Source organism: Athene cunicularia, assembly GCF_003259725.1.
Source record: "Athene cunicularia isolate RWA chromosome Z unlocalized genomic scaffold, athCun1 chrZ_part2, whole genome shotgun sequence".
Taxonomy (NCBI): Eukaryota; Metazoa; Chordata; class Aves; order Strigiformes; family Strigidae; genus Athene; species Athene cunicularia.
In genome coordinates, this window is record NW_020799143.1 from 22,082,223 (window position 1) to 22,108,663 (window position 26,441).

Sequence of the window (26,441 nt, forward strand, 5' to 3'; positions counted from 1 at the left end):
CATATGGCAAGTGTTACAAGTATATGCAATCACATCATCTGCTGTAAATTACCATACTTCCTACAAGTTAATTCACAAATAAAAAATAAATAGACATACCCAAATTGACATTCAAAGTTATAGATTTGTGTTTCTTCAATTTAAGCATGCTTTTAAAGATTTATAAGTAATTAAACAAATATTGTTTTGCAAAATGACAAACAAAAGGCATGATACTGTTTGAAGGATGTCTTTTCTTTGCAGCAGACAAAACATATGGTAAAATACAAGTGAGCCCTCTTAAGTGAACACCTGTTAACATACTAAACTACTTGTGTATATTACAAATATCAATACAAATAGCAACTAGTTAAGAACATCTTGTTACTGTATAAGGTAGAACATGTAGAATATTGAGCAGTAAAGATTAAATACTCATCATATTTCCTAAGCCAAAGAATACTAAATGCATGCAGTACTATCTTGTGAAAAGAGTGATAAACCCACATATGTAGAAAATATTTGCATATGCAATGTTGTGCTAAAATTTAAATATAGCAAAAGGTGGATTTATCACTATTGTGCATCAGTTTTCTTCTGTAGCAAGAGCTCTACAGAGATTAACACCTGATATCATGTGAAGTTAAATACTCAGCAAAAGAAACAAAGGTTTCTGAACTTAAAAGTGGTAAAATGCTAAGCATATGTTACTTCCAGTCAGATAATTTGTTAGTTTTTAACATTACACCTCTCAACATTCTTTTCAGTTTCTCTGACATTAACCATGTTTATCTCACAGGATGCATTCACAGCTACTTCACTAGAATTAATTTCTGACATAGTTTTGAAAATCTATACTTTTGTATTAGGAAAGGAAAATAATGGCCTAAATGCAAGAGTACTGACTTTTATATAGATGTGATCCTTACATTAAAATTTAGATCTGTTTGCTGGGGATGGAATCTTACCTTCTGTAATGTCTGATGTGAAACTTCTTTCATATTCCTCTTTGGTGTACTGTTCTTGATCCCATTATCTTCACTAAGTTTAAAAAGTGGCTCTAGCAGAATATAAATAATACGTCTCTATCAGAGAACAAATAAAATACAGTGTGACACCTAGTATTGCACTAAAACAATACCTAGGCATTTTAAGGAAATGCATTCTTTACTTCTGCAATTATTTATAATGTGGTCTATTTTCTTGACAAGCCTTTTGGCCAGTTTCTAAAAAGTGACCTCTTTTCAAAGTGTTCTGTGACATAATTATGACTCTTTGTAGCATCAGTATGTTTTTTCAGAGTACAAGCTTTTCAAAGGTACAATAGATCTGCAGGTTAAAGACACTGTACTTTCATTCTGATTTTTATTCTTTTATAGACTATTCCCTCTATGCCTTAAAAGCAGAATTCATTGCCTTTTTATCTACACAGTCACTACCAGTTTTGTTCTCTAGGTCTTGTCTCCTGCCAGGAGGATCAGAGTGACTGGTGAACAAAGCAAACAGTAACAGAATTAGGATGGATGAAAACTTTAAACCCCTTTTTTTTGTTACGTGAAAGATCATGTACTTCACCAGATAAATCACAAAAATCATTCTATTGTAATATTGTGATTTCGTAACAATTAGAAATTGATAGAACTAATGAGAGAGAACATGACTCTAAGCATCACTCTCACAGAGAGCTATGCACTTTTTTAAAGTTAAAAATTAGATCTATTCATAGAGAAGAATGCTAAGAAAAAGTTTAGAAGTACTAATATGTATGGTAAATCTGAAGTTAAATACATTCTGTTTAGATTTGAACCAAGAGCTTAGCATTCATAAATTGCCCACTGCTCACAGAAAAGAGCAATTACTCACTTCAGAAAGACTTTTTCTTAGAGTACGAAATACTATGTTTACAAACAAAAAATCCCAACACTGTAAAAAACATTACAATATTCACATTTCTCGTCTTGCCCTTCTTCACCCCAAATTAACTTAAAGAATTAACCTTAAGGGATAAATATTTGTTCTACATAATGGAGGTCTGCTTTAGAAGTCGCATTTCAAACTACAAGCAGACGTTGCAGGTCACTTAAAAACTTTTGATTTATAAACAAAGCAAGTGTAGAAGAAAACAGTGTTACTCTCTGTAGATTCACAATCCTCTTGATATAAACAGTGACTAACAAGTTTGTTAGAGTGAATTAGACCTTTCTTTTGTCTTTAGAACATGTCATGGCTAATTAATACTTCTGTATTCATGAAATAAATGGAACAGTATTCTAAAGATAATAAAAGCTGAAAAAGGTAAAACTATGCATCTGGGGAATATGTACCTTTACCTTGATATTAATATGTTAGTTCCCATGTTATTTCAGACTACAGTCCCCCAGCACAGTGGTACTGCATACATTTACAACATTCTTTAAGGAACACACAAAGATAATATGAACATGCTTTTCATCTTTTTCTAAATATTCACTCATTTGAATGTCTGCTGTAGCTTTTATATCAGCATTTACTGTACTCCACTGAAAAGAAAAATGATTTCCCATAGTCAAAGAAACTGATCAAAGCACACAAGGTGTTATGTTTATTATGTGGATGTATTAAAATACAATTTAAAACTCTATAAATAAACATATAATATGCCAAGAATAAAGAATGCTACTGCAAAATAGAAAAAACTATGCATGTTCAGTATTATCACAGAAGTCACAAGCAACATGAATTAAAGAAAAGCCAAAGGTCACTGATGCGTAGCCCTTTCGAGCAGAAAATAAATGGCCTTTTCAGCCCTCTTCTCCCCTCCCACCTTCTAATTGTTATGTAGTTGTTCACAGGAATTTTTTAGGAAGGCAATTAAAAAGGATTGCCTGTAACTGTCTGTCTGTCTTTCTATGATAGTAGAAACATTCATGCTATCAGTCTGCTTGGCAAGACACATGCTCTACACGTCATACTCCTACATAAAAAAATACCAATTTCTTCCCCAAGGAGTAGGCCCGCAAGTCATAGATCCCACTATCTTCAGTCATCAAATTATTGTGGTCTTACAGCAGTATACTTACATCCCACCGAGGAAGCATAGTTAACTGCCAGCTTTAGAACGTAATAATTAACTCCTAATTAAGTCACCAAATCTGATGATGAGTTAGTCCAACACCGCTGGCAAAATGGTACTTGAACTACGATACTACAGTTCACTATTATTATTTGCAGAAAGCCTTATTACACAGAGAAAAACGATCAGTTTAAAAAAAAAACCAAACAAACCAGCTGTGTATTAGTCACTCATAGAGTAGCTACCTGAACCATCAAAAGAATGTATCTTTGCTTCCAGTATGCATCAGGTGAAACAATCTTCTGACAGACAGAAGCTGCCATGGTGCAGAAAGACACTGTGTTACTGACTCCAGTGCTAGCCACACATGCTCCCAAAGACATGCTGACTGTAAAAGAGCCAGTGGAAAAAAACACTGCGAAGACCAGAAGGAAATGCCATTCTCACACATGAGCTGGGGACACAGTAGATTCAGAAGAAATCTCATAATGAAAGAAGCCTTCAAACTGACTCCTTGAAAAAACAGGGGGCAACAGTTTACCTTCTTTTAATAAGGCACTTGCTATTTTTCTGAATATGATTACATGGACCCACGTTACTGCTTTTGGAGGAAATGCACAAGTACCTGCCAACACATTCTTTACATTCATACACAAATAATGATGTGAATAGCATGAATAGTGAATTTGGATTTGATCAGCAATGGCAAAAGAACACCTTGCACAACTGAATCACAAAGGAAAGAAATAGGAAATGGTAGGAGCAGAGTTTCCTTTCCCCTGACCTCCTTCATCTTTGACCAGCAGGAATTGAAAAACTATGTGGAAAAGCAACAAAGCTATCCAGTACTTCCTCCTGACAAACATAACTGATACCTAATCAAGCAAGAGGGACAGAGGCTATCTTTTTTAATACAGAGAAGCTCAGCCACTTTCTTTGCAGAATTTATTCCTTGATGTTAGAAAGCCCGATGGAAACTGGTATTGGCTAAGGTGAAAGTGAATTCTAGCATCACTGATAAGCTGAGTAAATTCATGTCAGGCTTCCTTTTAGAAAATAAATCATACTTACTAAGATTGTGAATAAAATGTATTTATATCATACCAAGTTTGGTCTTTCAGCAAATTACAGATAACAGAACTGAGACCGTACTTTTATTTAGGAAGAGGAAGGCATTTAATACCCATTTTAGGGCAGAGGATATATACACTTTCTTATTGCATGAGCGAGGACTGCTCACATACACTAATTTATGCTCAAAGATGGACATTCAGCTTCAGTCATTATTGTATAATCTTCTAGAAAATGTCAATCAACTGATAAAACTGTCCACCACACTGCAATGCCTTAGGATCTGCAAGGGGAACAATAAGGAAATTATTTTTTACAGGCTGGGTGAGCAACTATTTTTTTATACTTAATTATTTAAAGTTTGGAAACAGCTGGAATCAGCTCAGTCTTATGTGCTAACAAAATTTAATACATATCTTTAGACTTGACTCTGAATCTTACCAAAAATCTCCTGTCCATCTAAATGATAGCTATAACAACAAATGCTGGAAAAGTGTGCAAGGTTTAATTCTTGTCGGGATGAGAGAGCACGTGGCTGTTGCCCCTCCCCCACCCGCGCCGGTCGGGCTGGAAGTTAAACACAGACCCCGGCTAAAATAACAAATTTAATACAACAGAGTGATAGAACAATCTGAATAACAACAGCATCAATGGTCACAACAATAAACAGCAATAACAGTGAACAAGACAAAAGATATACAGAGAAATACCACTAAATGATCAAGGAGCAAACCCGCCCCGTGTATGGCAAAAACCAAAACCAGAAGTGAAAGGTAAAAAGGCTCCGCCCCTGGACCTGACGCCAGCATGGTATGAATAACCCGGCTGGAGATCCTTTCCCCCTCTCTCTCTGCTGGGGAAAACTCTATCCTGGCTGAACCAGGACAAAAAGGTAAATAAAATTTGCTTAACACACTTCAGTAGTAGATGAAAAATTTTTCTCAGTCTCAATATAACAATTAATCATGATGCCAATAACCAAACTAGAACTGTGTATCCACCCACCTACTTTTAAAAAAGGGTATGTTTTACTCTGAAAAGATAATGAAAAAAGAAGGAATAAAGGACTAATTGTTAAAGCACTAAACATGTCAAGAACTGGCAGTTTCAGGAATCTGACTGTTTTTTGGAAATGCATGGTTATTGCTCAGCAGGCCCTCAATTCCTTCTCACTGCTGGTTGCCTTTCCACTTCTCTCTGTGCAAAGACTGACTAAATTGGCAAAAACAAAGAAGTGATTTTTAAAGGCAGTATTTGAAACCTTCACTAGTTCCTTTCAGCTCTACCCAGGGCTATGAAAGTAACACATAAGTAGTAACACAAAAAACCCCAGTAACTTTCAGTCTTCAGCAGCTGGATATTTCCACTTAGTTTTATAGATACTATAAAACAAAATCTTTATTTTTTTCATTCAAGTGGCCAACATTATCACAAAAAAAAAGAAAACAGCCACCAGCAGAAAATTGGGATAAAGAATGGTAAGATTTTATTGCTAAAAACTTATAGAGTACTTCAAGTCTCCTACTTCATTCTTTTGCACAATACTGTGCATAAAGATTTCACCACAGTTGTGACACCCAGCTGGACTGTAACTATGGACTTTTGAATACTTCCCCAGACCATTGAGGAACAGCAAATACAAAGAATCAGAGTGATGGGTAGGCAATGGTAATATATTAACTATCCGACTGAACAGACCTATCTTCACAGAACCATCAACTATTGTAAAGATTGTAAAGATATAAAAGAAGATATTAATGATCAATTCTTGTAAGACTTCCACCATTTTGATTTACGTTCAAATTTATACTTTGTGAGACAAGTATTACAAAAGAAGTCTCAGTGAGCATGAATTTTCTGTATCACTGTACCTCAAAAACCACTGTACTGCAAAAACCATTTCAGACTCTGGAGAAAGCTTCTTAAACATATAAACATCTTTTAAATTTTACACTTATATATTAATACACATAAACATGTTTTAGATTTTACACATATATATTTATATATGTATACATAGCTATTTTAAACATAAAATAACTAATTTTTTATGTAGTATATACACACAAGTTGCAAAGATATGTAAGTGTATATCTATACAAAGAATTGTCATTGATTTAATAAGCATGTGGAGAACTTAAGGATAAACGTACTTTGAAATAAGAATATGTATGGCTTTATGGTTACAAAATACACAGTCAAGAAAAATAAATTAAACTTTGTAAAGAAAGTAACCTTAAAATTAGTATTTCTAATAGACTTCATACATACATATAAAATACTATACTTTCCCTTTTTTGTGGTAAACACAGTTAAACTCCTGTATGGTATAATTACCTATAGATTGGTATACTTTCATCTGATCCAATTCTTCTTCAAGATTCAGTCTACAAAAGAGGAAATAAAAAAGTAAGAACCACAGAACAACCGCATAGAAGCTACAATAAAACCATTTAAAAAATTAAACCAAAACCATATCAATATATTACTGAGGAAAAAGCTGTCAATACCCAGGAATTAGTTCTAATTTGGTGACACTTAGCATACCTCAATACTAAGGAGTCATTTGTACAACAGCTGATTAAAATTTATAAATCTGAATTTATGAGATTCAGATATAATGTTGATTGTAACATACACTAAGAAGTTTCAGCTAGTCCTTTTTAGATAAGGAAATGCTTGAGATGGAAAAGAGACTCATAGGAGGTTGAATCCTGTTAAGAACTGAGTAAGTATTCAGTCTCAGGGGAAACCACCACCCAACCGTGTGAAGATGTATCTTACTATTCCACTTTTTCCAGCGACTATTTGAGAAACTTATTAATGAAATCTCTCCTCCTCATTTCCAGCCCTAATCTACTACTATATTATAGTTTATTCTGTAATATCAAGCAGCTAAGGTCTGTATAGCAAAATATCTGCTTTTAATTTTACTAAAATTACAAATAAAGTTGCCAGGATCCCAATGCTAAAGTTTCAAAGTCAAACTGGAAATGCTAGAATGAAAGACATTACCTTAAATGGTTCATTTATACTTGTGTTTTCTGACACAAACTTTAATTATACAGCTGTGTACTATTTTAGCAATAGGATCCCCACCTATTTTAGTCTAGGATCCTACAGCACATAGAACAGAGGGCAGTCGTTTAATATGCAGATTTTGCTTAAAATATAAACTCATATACTATACAATACACATTGTTCTAACTCTGAAGGTTGGATTGCTAATTTCCGCAGTCATTTCTGCTGCACTTTGAACAGCAGCACCTAGCTGCTTCATAGGAAATGTATGCTTTACAAAATTCCTCTAAGATAAGGCACAAAGAACATCAAGCCAAAATATCTGCTAACTTAAGGAAGGAATTTTAAAAAAAAGATCTTTCAGTATGTGTAGTATTTTAAAGCACATTATATGCTGAACACATCTCTGACTCAGTTGTAATGGATGAAGTACAACAGAAAAGAAATTTGAAAATTTAATATAACTTGCTTTGCATGACATATAAGACTCCAGCTACTTTCAGGATTACTCAGCTGATTTTCTTTGCTGTTCTTTCATTCTCCATGCCTCAGTCATGATCAATTTATGTAACAAACTACAGTGGCCTTTACCTCCACACTGTCCTAACTCCTCATAGCATGTTCACTTTTGCATTGAATGGTAAAACATTTCCTTCAAAAAACATCCTCTGATTACATAATTAAAGACCATATTCAACATTACATGCTTCCTGCTTGAACCTCTACCTTCTGAACATGTTATTTTTCAGCTTTAAAAACATTATTTGAATGTACACAAGTTTATGCATATACATACACACATGTTGCCTCCCTACACACTGACAAGCATACAATGATAATTGTGCAAGATTTTTAAAAAGACTTAACTTTTTTTTACATAAAGATTTTTTTAGGGTGATGAAAGACATAAAGAAGTAAGTAACTTACATGAAATAAGTAAAGGGATTGGTTGGTAGTCTGAGTATCTGGAGTGCTTCCAAATACATTTGTCTGTGAAATCTAGTCTCCAACTGAAATTATGTCTTATCTAAACTGGAAATATTTCAGGTAAGCCTAGACAAGAAATTACAATCTGTAATACAAGATCCAACCCATACAAGTCAATGACTGTCTCACATTAATGTTAGAAATGCCCAACTGGATTAGACCAGCACTGGGTCCATCCATCACCAGTGCTCTCTCTCCAGCAGAGGCAAAAGCAGATGCTACTCAAGAGAAAACACAAGCCTAACAGTTTCTGCAGTCTGATTACAATTTTCCATCCTGAAAGCAGCATGTAAGCGCTATCCTTTGTTTCTTCCACTTTAACTCATTCCCTCTTGCTAAAAGGGCCTTTCCTCCAACCCCACAGGAACGGAATTTCTTTATAACCTTTCATGTGAAGCCTTGTCAAAGGCAATTGGAAAGTACAGGTCAGATTACTGTTACCTCATAGTTACTGCCACCCTCTTGCAATTCCAGCAAGTTAATGAAGCGGGATTTCCCTTTACAGGAGCCACAGTGACACTCCCCCAACAAAACTTCTTTTTGTTTGGTTTGTTTGTTTTTTTTTTCCTTCTCCCCCTGCCCTTTTTCCTAAAGACAGACTGCCATCTTCCCAAGTACTGAAGCACTCAGGTTCAGTGGTCTGCAACTCCCTCTGGAGCCTGTTTTGTAGATGGGTGTCGTGGTTCAGCTAGAATAGGGTTAAGTTTCCCCAGCAGAGAGGGGGAAGGGATCTCCAGCTGACATCAGGGCCGGGGGCGTGCGGGAACTTTTTTCCTTGGTGGCTTTGGTGGCAGTGAGCACATGGCGGGCTTGTTCCATAACCACTGCAGTATTTCTCTGTATATCTTTTGTCTTGCTTACTGTTATTGCTGTTTATTGTTGTTATCATTGCTACTGTTGTTGATCACTCTTTTGTATTAAATTTCTTCTTATTTTAACCCGGGGTTTGTGCCTCACTTCCAGCCTGACCGGCTGAGGGTGGGGGAAGGGCAACAGCAACGTGGTCTCCAGTCCCGGCAGGGCCTAAACCACCACAATGGGAGTTACAGTGGCAATGTGCCAGTCCACTGGCACAGTGGCTGTTTATGATGAGGTTACAGTTCAATAATTTCATACTCGAGTCTCTTCACACTGCTCGAGGTGTGAAGATATTAACAAATAACTTATCTGCTTGACCTCATAATTACTGTACAGTTACTTCAAACAGTTCGAACACCTTTGATGTATCTGCTACAAAGAACTCCTGATTTGTTGGCATCTTCTTTGCATCTGCAGCAGGGAAGATTGATGCAAAGATTCACTGAGCTGTTCTTTTATGGCCTTGTAAACCTAGTGTATCATTTTACACTGTTATCATTAAGCAAACCTACAAATTTCCTAACTGGTTTCTTTTTCACTTTATATAGCAAAATTTTACTACCACAGCTTAAATATCTGAAAATCACACTTCAAAATCTTTTTTAGCCTTCTCAATTTTCCACTTCCATTTGTCCTGCCACTGTTTATTGGCATACCTGTTCTCAACAATGCAAGCTTAAGTTTTAAATTCTAACCTTTTCTCTTTGAGGGCCACAAAAGCTTCCCCACTGAGTCTTTAGAGAACACTTTTTAAAGACTGTTTTGGGGTGGGTGTTGTTTTGGGCTTTTTTAAATTTTACTTTTTAAATTGTAGCACATATTTCAGATGGGTTTCAACTACAGTACCTTTCTTAACAGTCTCTAACTGTTCACAGGCTTTCCATACTGCTTGTTCTAGAGTTTGGGGGGTTGCAGGTTTTTTGATTATATGGTTCCCTTTCTGGAAAGTGAATATCAATATCCTCAGCCCAATTGATTTGGTCCACTCTCTTCTGATATTATTTAAATCTAATTAAAAAAAAAAAAGAAAAAAGAGGGAAACATTGTCATGAACCTATCTTCATATAGGATGAGATGTGGGGAAATATAGGCCTCACCTTTTATTCTAAGAAAGTTACAGAGCAAATCATCCTGGAAATCTTATCCAGTCACCTAATTGACACGAAGTGATTTGAAACAGCTAGCATGGATTTACCAACGAAAAATCTTGCTTTATTAACCTGACTGTCTTTGTAAAGAGATGACATGGCTGTAAGAATAAAGGGAGAGCAGGCAGCGGTGTATACCTTGAATTTGGCAAGGCATTTGAGATGGTCACCCACCTCCTTATTGACAAACAGTTGAGATCTGAATGGAAAAGTAGGTAAGTTGGCTTGAAAATTGGCTGGACTGTTAGGCTTAAAGTGTGGAGCCCAACTGGCAGCTAACAATTGAAAGCATCCCTCAGGGATCTATATCAAAGCCTGTTCTGTTTAATGTCTTTATTAACAATGTCAAAGATGGGTTAGAGTGCCTCTCAGCAAGTCCACTGATGATATAAAACTTAGCGGAGGAACCGAGACAGTCACTGGAGGGCTGGACCACTGTTCAGAGACACCTCATTGGCAGAAAAAACGGGCTGATGGGAACTTCATGAAGTTTCCCAAAGTTAAACTCCTGTCAGAATAACCCCTCATAACAGGATGTTCTAGGAGACCAACTGCTTAGACAGCAGCTTTGCAGAAGTGGGTTCCTTCTGAGTAAGAAGTTGAACATTAGATAGTGAAATGCCTTTGTGGCAAAGGATAAAAACATGCCAGTTGTATAGACAAGAGTATAGTCAGTTGGTTTACAAAATTTATTCTATTCAGCACTTCTGAGACTTTATGTGTGGCTGTGTCTTGTTTTGGGCTCCTCCAAGAAAGACACTGATCTGCTAGATCGAGTAACAACAAAGTCAGGGGTTGAGCACACAAATTACGGTAACAGGGTGAAAGACCTGGGTTTATTCAGCACTAGGAGAAGGGAAGATGTTATTGGTGTCTACCTAATACAACGGCATCAAAAAAAAAAAAGAGCTTGACTTTTCCCAGAGGAGTACAGTGGATGGTACAAGAGCCAATGAACACAAGTTAAAATATATCAAATTCCAACTAGATATAAAAAGAAACTGCTCATTAAGCTGGTCAAACACTGGAACAGTTGCCCAGAAAGTTTCTGAAATCTCTATCCTTGGTCTCCATCTCCTCCATCCTTTGTCACAACTTGACAAGATCTTAAGCCACCTTCCAAAATTGCCACTGCTTTGAGCAGCAGGCTGGAGAATACAGCTTCCAGAGGTTCCTTCCAAGCTGCACAATTTTGTGTTTCTCATCGTATTGAGATAACTATTACAGAGAGGCTTTCTCTCTAATACTTCCTGAACTTAAGTTCTGTACACCACTCAAAATCCAGAACAGGATTTTTCCTTTTGGTTTCTAAGATTGATTGCTCTAGAAAAGTTACTTATTCCACAAAAATTTATATCTCTACATCTTGCCTTGGCAAGACAATGATGTGGATAGTTGTAACCTTCCATGATTACAGCCTGTCCTTCACAACTCATTGAATCTTGATTTGCATTTCTGTACCACTCTCAGCATCCTGTTGAAAAGATCAGCACTACACTGTCACTGTTACTTATTTATTATTAAAATATAGGACTTCTATCCAAAAACATTACACAGCGCTCCCTTTCTCTGTAATAGCTGTCCAATATTACACCTAAATAATCCTTTTCATAAAGCGCTACTCTCTCACCAGGTAATTCTACTGTGTCGTTCCTGCAAAGCTAGTACCCAGGCAACACTGTACCTCACATATTACCCTCCTTCCTCCAGGTCACTGAGATGCCTAATACGTCAGGATTGTCATCTAATGTCAAAACTACTTCCACATCTTATTTTTAGGGCTACCAGCAGAGAAGTAGTTATAAATTATTTTGTCATTCTGTTGCTTAATATGCCAGTCAACTACTGTTGACAGTATTTTAACACTCCTTTCTTTATCTTTTGTAACCTCCCACTACCAACATTTGCTTCCTCCTATACTTAAAAAGAGTCCATTTACTGCAGGAGCATTCTTGGTGTAAGAGGACACTGTCACATCAGCTAGACAGCAGGTGGCATCTCATTCATGGTCTCATCTAAGAGACTAGATTTCGCCTAGCAAACAGGATGTTCTCCTTTCCCAAGATTTATGCTTTTTGCAGCAGCATACATAAAACATGTCTTATATGTAGACACCTATACATGTCACACTAAACCAAACGGAATAAATTGCATTCCACTGGGGAGACTGCTACCCGCATCCTGAGGTGGGTTTTTTTTTTTCAATCTGGGGAAGCTTACACAGGTATAGCCTCCCTTCTTGAACTAGTTACTCTCATCCTATCCTAATTAGTTTGTTAGTTGGTTTCTTGGTTTCTTTCATTCTTTCTAATCTCTGAAGCCTAATAACCTTAACAAACTTGTTAAATTTTGAATACAAAGACTGGGCCACTCAAGGCCAACATGGTTAGCACAGAGGAAATTTCTAAGTATTCAACTCATCTGGGAACAGATTATATACTGATTTCTATTCAATCTTTTTTTTCTGAAAAAGAAACGTAATATAACAAAACCTTCAAAGTTTATTTGCTACAGAATTTTTATGGCAAATATAGTTCTAAAAGAGAAAAAAATATATGCAGTCTTCATACATATTATATTCATTATACAAAATCAGAAGATGAAAAAGGAATGTACAAGTAATTGTGTTTTTTTATCATGACTGCGAGCAGTTCAGGTTTTGTTTTTTTACTATCACTCACAAATGTTTTTACATTACAAGGCAAAACCCAGAAAAAATTGCAATGTGAAGAGCCACACATAGAAGCAAGTAGCTCCCTTCATTCTTTTCTGTTTGTTCCCAACTCAGTAGTAAAATGTACTCTGACACATTTGAATACTTCTGACATGCTACTCTAGCTAGAGCTTGTTAAAAAAAAAAGCACCTGTATATGCATTGTAACAAAAAATACACATCTGTTTCAGTTCTCTAAAATCCACCACAAAAGTACTGTAGCCTGTATATTTTATTACAAGAGTGCAGCTCAACTAAAAGGAGGAAATGTTGTAATATGGTCTTCTTGCCATACTTTGCAGAGACTGTATGATTGCTACTTTTCCCAAGAACAAGTGAACATGATCAGTTGGAAGAAGTATCAAAGAAAGGTCACGTAAGAACTTTGTAAGGAGCAAGAAGGGACTCCAAGGAATTCAAGATAACTGAAGAAGTCACAGAAACTGCTAAAGCGTAACACAACACTGAAACAAATGACTCAACCTAAAAGAACATAGTGCCAAAAGGCAGGGGTAGGGGGAGATACTTACTTTCCTGCCTTTCATTTACACTATTATTTCTCAGTGTCCCACCACAGAGATGTGCCAATCTAATAAGTAAGAGCTGATTTATCTTTACGAAACTCTCCTTGCCTCTCCAAAAAATAATTCAAGTGGGTCTGAACATAAAAAAAAAGTGTGTGCTTTTTCTCCCGAAGTGGGATTGCCTTTAATAGACTAAGTCTTCCTACAGTCTGTTAAATGATTCACATTCAACTCTTTTATGAAGCAGATTAGGTACTTGAAGAGACCTCTGATCCAGTTGCACAGATTCTAGTGGCATGAGATGCTTCCCTCACTTACCGAGGGTGAAAGGATTGCCTCTGCAATCCTTCAACTCAAAGGGATCAAAAATAAGCTCTGTGTGTGGTAACGCATAATACTAACCTACTGGAACTAGAGAGTCAGAACAGCACTGTCAAAGTTCAGATACTGTGAATAAGAACTTCCAACACTATTTTAGCAGATGAAGCTAATATATGTAGTAATTATCTTAAGCATATGTTCACTGGATTTACTGCATTGGGTTTTGCATCATTCAGTTTCAATTAACACATCAAACAATAGAAAGAATAACTGCATCATGTTTTGATCCTAAGTGAAGGGGGATTTCACTGTGCACTGAAAAACTTGCATTTGATTTAGCAAGTGCTGAGCAAAGGGCATCTTGTTTATGTCATCTGAAAAGAACCAAGACACAAACTGAAGCTGAGAGATGGAATCTTTGAAGATATTTCTACAGTGGAAAGATTTCTGTGTAAAGTGTTTCTAGCTGATTGTAGTCTTGAGGCATGGATATTGAAAAGAAGTCTTTGAACATTAGTATTTGCCTCCTCTCATTTTTTGACAGTAGAAAAGCTGGGAGTTGAAGATGTTTCAAGAGTAGGCAATTTTGAGGATGATGTATATTTTAAGTGCCTTATGGTAATCTCCATTTAATGGTGCTACTAGCAATTTTTTTTTTAGTACTGCTCCACAAATTTCACATTTTACAATTACGTACAACTACAAGCTTGGCTTAAAAATAAAATAAAAAAGTAACAGCGTATTTTAAAATTGTTGTATCTGATATTAAATAATTTTTCTCCTGATAAATCCAGTAGTTACTAAACAAAGTAAAAAACCCTATTAATTTACACTGCAGATTGGGTTAATTATCTTTTTTATTTCAGATTATAATATTGAGTGGAATAAGTATCTGAGCACAACTCTTTTCCTAGTAGGGAAATTCAGCAATGAGTGTCCTTAGGAACTGCAGGAGAGGAAGAACTCTATAAAAATTTACTAACAGTCAAGTGTCTGCTCTGTAAAGCAGTAACACAGAACACAGAAGATCTTTCGGTTTACCTTTTCACAGGTCTCCTAAATGACAATATATCAGTTGACAAGCAGGGTACTTTCTAGTCCTCTTTTTCATACTATGTATGTTTTTGCTTCAGCAAGCAAATAAAATATATAGCATATGAAATTTACAGATAAGCATTTTTTGAGGAAAACTGATTTTCTGCCTCTTTTAAATTGACATTTTTAAATTCTATGGTTGTATCTTAGTTTGTGTGCTCTTTCAGTCAGCATCTCATAAACATGATCTCACTGTCTATTACACAACTAAAGATCCTCAGCCTTCTAAGCATGTTATACTACACAGATTCTAAGCTTCATTTGTACTGGGAAGAGCTAGAAACTGAAGTTAATTTAGAGATGATACCCCTGCACAAAAGGAGAAATATGATGTATGTAGGTAGGTACTGAAATGCTGCTAAGCGAACCATATGCAACATCAACAACAACAACAACAACAAAACAAACAAAAAAATCCAAAACAAAACAAAACAAAAAAAAACAAACAAAAAAACAAGTAAAGAATGAACAACAAGAAACTATGGAGGCCTGCAGCTAAGGTTGATGCACCAGGAGCCAAAAAAAAAAAAAAAAAAAAAAAAAAAAAAAAAAAGCCTATGGAAAAACCTAACTTAGACAATAGATTGAAGTTCCAAATTGAATACATAACAGCAATGTAGAACTCGAAAGAAAGTCTGCGCAAATCATAATGGGAAAACAAAAAACTTATGTGGAAAAGAGTTTGCTCTGTAGACTCAGAGAAGACAGACCTTTGAACCATAATTCAAGAACAAACTGAGGGATTTGAATACAATGGAAATATGCAGGTCAAGAGGAAAGACAAACAAACCTGAGTGTGAGTATAAATTGACCACTTACAGCTCATGATAAATTCACATCTTTGCACCTTTTCTCTTGACAAAGTCAAAGGCTACTACTGAATTTTACAGTCTGTCACATTCATGCTGTGTTTTCATTCTACTATTTAATTCAGCTTTTAAAAAGGGAAGGTCCTAGGATATAATTTTAAACAATAGAGACACCAGACATGACCTTTGTGCAAATGTTTATTAAATACTGTGAAGTATTCTGACAACTTACACAATCGTTTATATTTGTATGTGGAGCAGAGTATTAAAACTCCAGAATTCTGTAAATAAGCTCTTAACTATTAATAAATAGATTAAAAACAAAAAAAATAGAAATAAAACCTAACTAAATTTCAATGTTTTAAAAGCAGTAAAAAACCCCTCGAATTGCCTCTGAAAATTTGCATAAAACATCTTCGAGCTGTATACATGAATAACCTTAGTCAAAGGAGATTCATTACTAGGAATAGCTATCAGCAATACAGATGAAAAAAAAAAAAAGTAACCATTCAGTTAAACTTTATTAAGTTTCATTAAACTCAAAGTCTAAACTCCTATCTGCAATGGTAATGCTAACAGTGAAACCTTTTAAAAGCTTGCAATGTTGAAACTGCAGTTATCACTTGGCCTGTATCTGGATGCATACTTTACACAGGTTGATTTCAATCAGTTTGTTTTTTTTAAGCTCAAAATGTATAAAATGTTTTCAAAACATGGCAAAAAACTCTCTTTTCTGATGCCACTGGGAAAGTCTTTTCAGCCCTGGTTAGTTTACGTTCAAGAGTCCTAAAGAAGATTGTGTAAGTGAAAAACATACCCTAAGAATTTACACCTACAGAATTTGCTGATAATGAAGGTTACATAACTATGAGTGACTTACAAGATTTTTATTTCTAATTTTAAGAAAAAATAAATTAATTCTATGTCTATTAAGATTAACTGAACATCTTGTTTAAAGTACATATTCAGCTCCCACACAAACTTTTCTGCTCAAGACCATTTCTTAAAGATGGAGGAAAAAAAGACTGATTTTGCCACATGCTTGAAAGAGTAATAAAACTAGTGAACTGAAAAAAAATCCAGCATTTATGACTCCTTCCAGAAAAAAATGCCTAATTCCTATTTATACTCAAATGTATTTTCTAGCAGCTTTGTTAAGTTCAAATGATAGCCCAATGAGGTGGGAGCAAAGTGCCTTAAAGCCATACAAAGCCTTTAAACTGCTGTACTGCTTTTCACCTTTAGGTCTGCAACCTGAAATTGCCTCATGGCCTTGAACCTTCTGCACAGAAAGGTTATGCTGCTTGTAAGTATATATGGTAGCATTTGACTCTATTTCTTCAGTAATTCTTTATCAACAATAAGAATTTTCTTAACTGGTTCCTAACTAAGGTGAAAACTCAAAAAGACCTTCTGACAATATAACCTACTCCAAAATACTTTTAAAATTTACTCTGTTGACAAGAAACAGTTCAAGCCAGCAACAGTCATCTAGATGCCCTAGATTACATGGCTGGAGAACAACCTCCATGTCCTTCCTAGACAAGAAAAAAAACATTGAGTCCTTGAATTAATAGGAACCAGCACCCTAAATCAACAGGTATCTACTGGCACTTCCTAGTCAGTATCTTCCAACATTGACAGGAAGACTTGTCAATATCTTCCAGGTGAGAAGAAGAATCATGTCATTGTTTTCACATCCCGAGAACAACCTCAGAATGTTTTTTTGTTTACTATCAATAACTTCATGAAAGTAATTCTTCTTGTTTGTAACATACATATATAAAAGGCACCAAGCAGAGCAGGAAAGCATGCAGCATTCTGTTTCCTGTACCAATGCTTCATTTCTATCCTCCACCTATGATTGTCACAGTCTCACTTGGCAATATTAAAACAAGGATGGTAAGAAATCAAGCGAGATCAAATCTATCCAGCTTAGACTTTATGCTGGTATTGCATACATTTTTAAAGGTACTGACCTTGACCCACAATTACAGTATCTGTTCCCTCCAGTATCACACAATAGACTGAATTCTCTTTTATGGCAATATAATTCTTTTGATTACTCCTCCATTATTTGATTATTTTTGTAATGCTCACCCATTTGGAATATAGGAAGATGTTGCATAATAAAAACTGTGCTATAGAATCAGTTTTGTCAAAGGAATTACTTCTGATTTCTTTTAGATTATAGCTAGGCATCAGCAAGAAATTCTCTGTAACAGTTGCTTACTTATCAAGTTACTAGAATAGGCGAAATGCTCATACCATCTGCGTATAAGCAGGGCTTCTGCAAAATATACCTTCTTGCTAGAACAAAATTTCCTAGTACTCATCATTTTTAATTGTCAGCAGTTCTAAAGATATCATCATGAGCCCTCACACAGCTCCCAGTCTTAGGTACATATACACATGTGTACTTGAGTATCAATGCATTAAAGAAAAGGTAATTAAGAAAGGCAGACAGAACTATAGCATAAACTTATTTTCTTCACTTATCAGTTTTAAGGGCTCCTTCTCTCAAGACTTATCGACCCAAGGTTAACCCATTGCCAGAGGACTCCAGTTAGTCCTCTAGCAAACACCATCTCCTGAGTAATATATATCCATAAGTCAGCCATTGCTCATCAGCAGCTTTCAGCATTCACAGGTAGGGCCAGCTGGAGACTCCTACACTCCTCTGCATACAGATAAAAGGAATTAAAAGAGCAGGCTCATGGCAGTCTAAAATAAATACCGAAACAATAAGACTTTTTTCCATTTGTCCTGGGGAATTTTATCTGGAAAATAAAACCAAGCAGAGAATCTAATTTCTAATAGAACTGAATACATAAGAAAAAATAACCTACTGAGGAAGCTGACTCCTTACTGAGGATTACATGTTGTAAGACTGCAGCAGGATGACTCTTTCGAGAAATAAGCAGAATCAACCACAATCTCCTAATGTATATTTCTGCTGGTGTGGACAGATATCAGGGGGCTAGTCCAGGAGCTGCTACAGTCAGAGAAGCCTTCCTCTGAGTCCAAGAGGTTAACTACTACCTTTTCAAATGTTTTCCTCCAGAGCCATGGAAGACTGTTAAAGACTGGAAAGTCAAATTAATAAGAAAATCAGACAGATAAAGACTGTTAAGCAAGCTTTGCATACTCTTTATGAGGGTCCTTAAAAAGGGACTTAAAAAAATCTTGGCTTATTAGAGTAACCAAAAAAAGATAAGTTTTAAAGACAGTGGGGCAAAACAGTGCCAGGGAATTTCTTCTTAAGCCTAATAGCCTAACAATACTTCTTAAGCCTAATAGCCTAACAATACTTGCAAGGAAAATGGGACAGCAGAAGCAGCTCTGTTTTCTTCTCCTCAGAAAAGAGAGGAGCTTGAGAAGAAAGACAGCAGATCAATGTAGAAAGGCGTTGTAGGTAAGCAAAACTGATTTGTATTTTGTATTCATGAGTCTTCAAAAGGGTAGAAATTGTACTTTGTAAAACCAGAGTAGAAGTTACATGAACATTAGCATACTTCTGTAAAAAGCCCAAAGAGAAAATATAGGAAGAAGCTGCCATAAATTAGAATGGGGAGCCTCCTATGTCATAACACAAACACCGATTTTCATTTTATACTACTAAAAAAATTGTTTAGAGTCATCAAAACCAATCTAGGCAGAAACTTTATCCAACTTCTACATGTGAAATACTACTGTGACAGAAATTCTTCACTTTGTTCCTACAGCATTATGATTCAAGAACATTTGCCTGCAGTAAGGGCAAAATAAGCTCTTTTCATGGGTCTGTATATTTGTGTCAACTGACAGCCTTGGGAGATGAGAGTAAACCTGGAAGCAGGTGTTTGATCTAGACTGTGTGAGAGAGCAAAAACCATTACATATGTCTGGGGATAACGCTGCCAAAAGAAAAGTAAAGCAAAAAGTACTAGCATTACTTACATTTTGTGAACATTCAAACTATTCAGAATGATTTACTGGAATTTCTTTACAAGAAGAAAATTGTAAACTTACAGTTTACACAAAGAAACTTCTAGGCTTAATTAACCAAGGAAATGGAATATTTGACTATACAGAGTCATTGAGTCATCTATCTTGTTTTGTCTATTCACTTCCCAGAAATACATCTTTATCATCCTTGTTTCCCAATTCAGTCACTTATAGGATGGATGAAAATTGCAGGAAGCGATATCTGTTGGTGCTAAGTAAAGTCTCTCTGATTTACAACCCACATTCAGGAGCGAAAAAGAATAAAAGCAACTCCCCCCATACCAATCCAATGTCTGTTCACAAAACAAAAGTGTGAATGGTGTCATAGTTGTCAAGAACAAGTTTTAAGATACATTTCAAATGAATAGTCACTCAAAACCCAAAGATGCACCAGTGACTAGTGACTACAATAGTTTCAACATGCAGCATAACCTTTAGCTTCCGAAAGGATGGCAGAAGCCCATGTCTAAAATGTTATCTACCGTTTAATAATCTTACTTGCTTTACTGCAGCACAAAATCCAGCTGATTTTTATACACTTTTTGTAAAAAAAAGTTACATTGTGTGAGTTAAGCTCATTATTTTAATTTGAATTTTTGCATTCCTTTATAACAAGACCATCAGCACCGCCTCGTAAACAGTATTTACCTATATTTAGTTCAGAAAGAATTCAATCTGCAAGGCCATGACCGGGGTATCAAACTGATCTATGTAACTCTGAAAGCAAATAGGGTGAGGACTCCACTGCATGAATATCAAGAGTTTTATTGTTACATTAGTGCTTTGAACTGTTACGTAAACCTCAGATGAACAACACACCAAAGCTTCTATTACCTACCGCCTGTTTTACTATAGAGTTGGTTTCCAGTTACACCAAGTAAGAATGCAAATCCATTTCTTAAATTATTTCTTACACTGAAATATTTGAGTTTTAGGAAAATTCAGAAGATTCCATGTTTATTCTCATGTGACTGTGTTTGAAAAAAGCAAAACCACTAATACTTCTTGGTGCACACATTCTGAATTCTTTACAAATCAGAAAAAGATCCAAAAGCATTAAGATAGGTTAAATTTTATGTATATGCATATTCTGCCTTATGCAGCAAGAGAGCCAAGTGGTTCATCACAGATCATGCTGATCCACAATAAAGGTACACATCTGAGTTTCTGGAATTCCAGAACTGTACACTTTTAGAAAAGAGTTTAAGAGATAGGCAAAAAATACATAAACATTGCTTAATACTTTTCATTGTAAAATATTATTTGCAGTCTTTGAAGAAACATAATGTCTCTGCTTCTTTGCAAAATTCAGTTCTTGAAGTTCTATATGCTATTAACAAAGCTGAGATAAACCTAAACTTGAAAATATGCCATTTCCTTTCCAAAATCAGTACCATGTCAAGCAAATAGCAAAACCATCATTATATACTAAATTCAGCTGTTGCTGGAAAGCACTGAGCAGTGCTGCCCTTACCAGAATTCTCAGGAACTCCATAGGTATTGGGAGAGAAACATATTCATTAGCCCCTCATTACTCTAACATAGCAGCCTGACAGCTTATTTTACTAGCTTTGATGTACTTTGGTGTTATAGATTGTGGGTTCATAGGCTTCTTACTATGAACATTCAGTACCGTTTAAGAAGACACACTTAGTACTTTACTTTTATATATATCTATCTGTAGGCTGATAAATCAGATATTTCTAACTAAATGCTGAGGAACTTTTGTCTAGGCAATAGAGCTAGGAAAAAGACAGAACTCTCACAGGCAGTGTGCTTACTAACCATACAATATTTCATTTCTATAACACTCAGATGATCTACAGAAATCACTGATCCAACAGCACAGCAGGCAACACTTCTGTGCAAGCAACACAAAGGGAAGCTAACTTAGTCCCTACCCAACATCTCTCTGCTATTCTTGTCCCTGACAATGCCCAAATTTTATCATTAATCCAACTTTAATTCTGTCTTTCTCTGCTTATGTATTATGGAAGAATGTTTAATGATATGACAGCATGTTTTCAGTATGACACAGTCTTGTCATATATGAGAAGGCACTGAAGTACTACAGACCGCCTATGGACATTTGATAATACGACTGGGGTTTTGAACCAATACCTGCAGACAAGAAAAGTCTAATTAAATATAGAAGAACAAAGGAAAAACCTCAACAGATGATTTAAAAAACTATACCAAACCCCTAGATTTGTTTGTTAGCTAGGATGCAGGAAATTACAAGATTTGGTGGACATAGGTAAGAAAAGTTCTAGGAACAAGTGTAACAACTAAAGATCATTAAGCTCATCATCCTTGAAAGATCACACTCACTGGTAGACAGCAATATATTTGTTTCTGTTAGCTGACACAGTGCCTTGTGAAAATTTCCTACATGGAGGATGTGCACAGCTACCCAGGTACTCAGAGGAAAGAATGACTACTAAAGGTTCTTTGAATGCTATCTCTTCCACTTAATAAACATTTCCTCCTTATCACTAGCTGCATACGGGCATACCATATGGACAACCAATTTCCTGTTACCTTTGAAGGTAATGACTTATGTCATAATGTCTTATGTCAAAGAATGTATGAGGTCAAATAATTCTGTGTTGCTGGTATCAGTTACAAGATTTCTTAGAAATTAATCCAGAATAAAAGATGTGAAAGATTTTACAGTAGTTTATGGTCAACTATACGTTTTCAAAGTCTGTACATAAAGGCCAAAGAGGCGGGGTATCCTTATACTCCAGCAAACAAAAATTTAATATGGAAATGCCAAGGTAGTTTAAATTAGCTACCTTGTAATCAAGTAGCAGTTCAATTGTACGTGCTACATATTCATTTACCCTGAATTTCAGCAAAACCCAAATGATACACATACAAAGATGAATCTAACTAATGTAGGAAGAAAGTGTCAAAGGACGTATCTGTCAATACAATTCTATAGAAAGTAAGACAACGTCTGGCACTTAATAGCCAAGATTAAAAATAATCTATCTAAAAACTTGAGAACTATGCTAGATTTATATATATCTGTGTGTATGTTCATATAAATAGCTATAAAAATGTATCTAGCTGTAAAACGATATGCCTGTTTTCATTGAAGATATTCTATGTTTTATGCAGCTGCAAAACGCTGAATCTGAAAGCACTGGTGATGCACAGCTGAATAAAAGAAATTTCTAATTTTTAATACTACTGAATCTCTCACAAGTCTTCATCAGACTTTCAGGCAGCTAAAATAGAAATACTGTATTTTAGACAAGCTAATCCTCCCCATCTGTTTACTGTTTCAGTACTAGTATGTTTTTCTGTTTGTTTAAGGGGGACAAAAAGTGATGAAATCCCATGTTTTTCTTAACACAGAACATGAACATCAATACAATACTTGCTTCTGTAGCCTGCAATAGCATGCTACTTAACAGCAAATTACTTCAGAGTAACAGGTATTGCATACTTCATAGGGAAAATGACCTACATGAGAAGACCAAAATGAGATATCCTAGCAGAGCTGTGGAATTGTTTTCACTTAGCCATTAGCATTAAAAAACACTTCAGAGAATACTTAGGGAATTTATTTCAACTATTTCTTTTTGTTCCTGTTTGTAACTCTCCAATTTTGGTGTGAGTTTAGCTGGTAACTGATACAGGATTACTCATACAATGAGTTGTGAAGGCCTAAAAGTTAGACTGTTTTCTTAGCTACTCATTCATATCTCAATGTGAACTTAAATTTTGTACCTTTTTGTTTGTTTATTTTGTTTCAATAATACAGAATTTTAAAAATGAGATTTTATAACTCATAAAACTAAAAATGCAGCTTTCAATCCACATCAAATACATAGTGGAATATAACCTGATATTCTTTGTGAAAGAGTAAATAATGGGGGAGGATGCTTAATAACAAAGTCAGGAAAAAGTATTACTAGAAACAGGTTCTATAAAGTCACAGAATAATTATTCTGTAATACACTTAAGTATAAAATAAATCATATTAATAGCAAAAAAATCCTCTTCCTTCCAGGGCAATGTTAGGAAATTCAAGAGAAATACATGCATAAAGTATTGAACACAGAGAGAATAATCACAGTTTATTGATTATTGTATTTTACTAATTTAGTATGGGATTGTAACAAGCTAGAGATACTTTCTTTTACATGCACAAATGGTTCAAATTTATACATCATTAACTGTGGAGAGGATACAGCCCATGGCTCTGAAATGTATTTCATTATTAATTGCAAAGAAATAAAACATGCACATACTTTTCTTTACTAATAAAAAAGTTAAAAAACGGTAGTAACAATGTCATTTATTCTGCATCAACATTTTCCAGAAAGGCAACTCTGACATTAGGCATTCTGAACTTCATGAAAACAGAAAACTTAAAATATTTTTTTAAAAAGGTGCTTACTTTTAAGTCCAAAACCCTATTTGTTTGTGTCTTGGCGTCCAGCTTGAAAGGTGCATAGTGTTTAATAGCTTATATGACAGTCAAAGCAATCTTTGACTATGGAAAGAAAACTTTCTAAAGGAAAGGACCTGACAGACTGTAGTGGCTGCAACAAAGTCTTTCCAACAACTTCAACAGGATTTGGAACTAAGCACCACCATAACAAGTGACTTCCTAAGACACTTCAATTTTTCCTGACTTAAAACCAGATTTAATAACTTATAAACCGATTATTTACAGGGTGGTAATACTGGTAATGGCTGCGTTTTGGAGTCTGGGATATGCAACAGGGGGCTTTCCTTGGTTTTACCCTATACTTTATTTATTATCCATCTATTTTCAGAGCAACGTATGTGCAAGTTAAAGACATATCATTGTTCTACCCCCGGAAAGAAAGGACAGGAGGGAGGAGAGGGAGGGAAAGAAAATCTTCCTTAAAACAAACAAAACCCAAATAATCCTGTTTTCCTAACATTCACTCTCTGGCCTAGTCAGAGACAGAAATTACACATATTTAAAAGTTAAGCCAGACTTAAACCAAAACAAAATCCCTACACAGAAACCCTTTTTTAAGCAAAACTGTGCTGGATTTGGCTTATGCATGTTCTAAATCAACTTAAGCCAGCAATCAGTAGGGTCTATCAAATTAAATGCATCCACAAAAACTATGGACTAACCTGATTTACTTACACTGCTTGTAAAATCACACATAAGTAATTGGTACAACTCTGTAGCTGATGTTCTTTATCCACAGAGCTTAAGAAAGAATATATGCAATACAAAGAAGCCCTAGCCACAGATCTAAAAAGTACACTAAATTTAGTATTGACTGACAAAGTAGCTCAGATCTTGAAATGCTGACTTGCTTCAACAAATTAAAGACAAGACATTATTAGAGACAGACGCTGAAGGCAGATATAAAAACCACAGGAGTTATGTATTCATTTCTTCCGTACTTCAACTAACAATAAGCTACATTCCCCATAAGAACTAGAAGCACCTAAACCCACACAAGTTCACCTTAATGATCACAATGGTGCACTGGCTTCTTACTAAGTATCATGCAGAATTTTAAAAACTCATTTTGACTTAAAATTTCTGTATTACGAAGAGCTCAACTGTTTGCTCATGCCATTTCACCACAATCTAATCACAGCCACTGATCTGCAAATTATCAGGCATAAAAGAGTTCCCCATAAACGTGACTGCACAGGAGCTCTAGAAAAACGGTCTAACTGTACCAATCTTTATGGTGTGTACAATACATAAGCAGTATCTCTTTCATGGCTGTGTGTGAAAAGAACTGATGTTATTTCTCCTACTACTGTTGCCTGTGGTGCATTTGTTGATTAGTGATGAAAGGAGAATTACAACTACAATTACATGTACGGCAAGAAAGTGCTCTTTCCTACACAAAAAATCAAAATAAAGAAGTATATGTGATAATTTGTTGTGACAGTTTCAAAACAGCAAACAAAGATGTGACAGTGAAGTGACAATAACAGGCATATATAAGATTACCCCATGTAACACAGCTACTGGCAATATTGTATGTAATATACTAACACAGCTTATGGACTTACACATTGCAAAATAATTTGCTGCTTTAAATTCTGTGATAGCAACCTTTGTGGTATCTCCACAAAATTGGTTTACATTGTGACCCATTGGGAAAATACATTTTCTTTAATGTTGACAAAAACAAACTCTGAATAAAAGTTTCTAAGGTGTCTTGATTGTTATAAAAAAAAATTGACTTACAGAAAGTGTTAAATACTAGCAAAGGGCTAATTATACCATACTAAGTTCCTTTCGTCTAGTATAAAAGGACATTTTCTTACTTTGCCTGGCTGAGTATAATAGCCTATGAATTATGAGATCAAAGTTTTCTAAAGTAAGAGTTTCCTTCACCAAGTTTTACACTTACTACAGCTAAAAGAGCTGTGTGAAGGGATCAGCGCTAAACCCAAAGGACAGGCTGTGCACAGCAAGAAAGAGAGCAACTCCCTCGTGCTTTTTGCAGGTCACTACCAAGGACCATGTTAGCAGATCCACACCAGACCCTTAACAGGCAGCTCTGCTGCTACCAGTAATTAGCTTGGACAGCTCTGGCTCCAGGAGTAGCAGCAAGGCTACACCATAATGAGCTCAGCTGGGATTAGCAGGACAGGGCAGGGAACCAAGAGAGCTGAGGCATTCTGCATTGCGTATGTATCACAGAGATCAAACAAGGATGGCTGGCTAGGTTATCCCCTCACCACCTCATTCCAAAAATGAAGCACGGCAGTGTGTAAAATACAGGCTAATGAAGAGCGACACCTCCAACAGATGAGAGCCACATTAATTAACACAATCCCTAGATCATGGAATACAGTTTCTGTTAGTGCTAGCAAACTTATAACTTGTCACTGATTGGGGGGGGG

The 26,441-nt window shown here is 35.6% G+C and overlaps 1 protein-coding gene across 1 annotated transcript in view; it reads right to left on the bottom strand.

Moving 5' to 3' along the window:
• Window positions 1–26,441, bottom strand: part of CNTLN (centlein) — a 182,562-nt gene that overhangs the window by 66,840 nt on the left and 89,281 nt on the right. The window contains exons 13-14 of the mRNA XM_026866054.1: window positions 6,440–6,489; window positions 948–1,039 (exon numbers count right to left, since the gene is read on the bottom strand). Coding sequence (XP_026721855.1) covers window positions 948–1,039; window positions 6,440–6,489 — 142 coding nt within the window. The remainder of the gene's footprint in view (window positions 1–947; window positions 1,040–6,439; window positions 6,490–26,441) is intronic.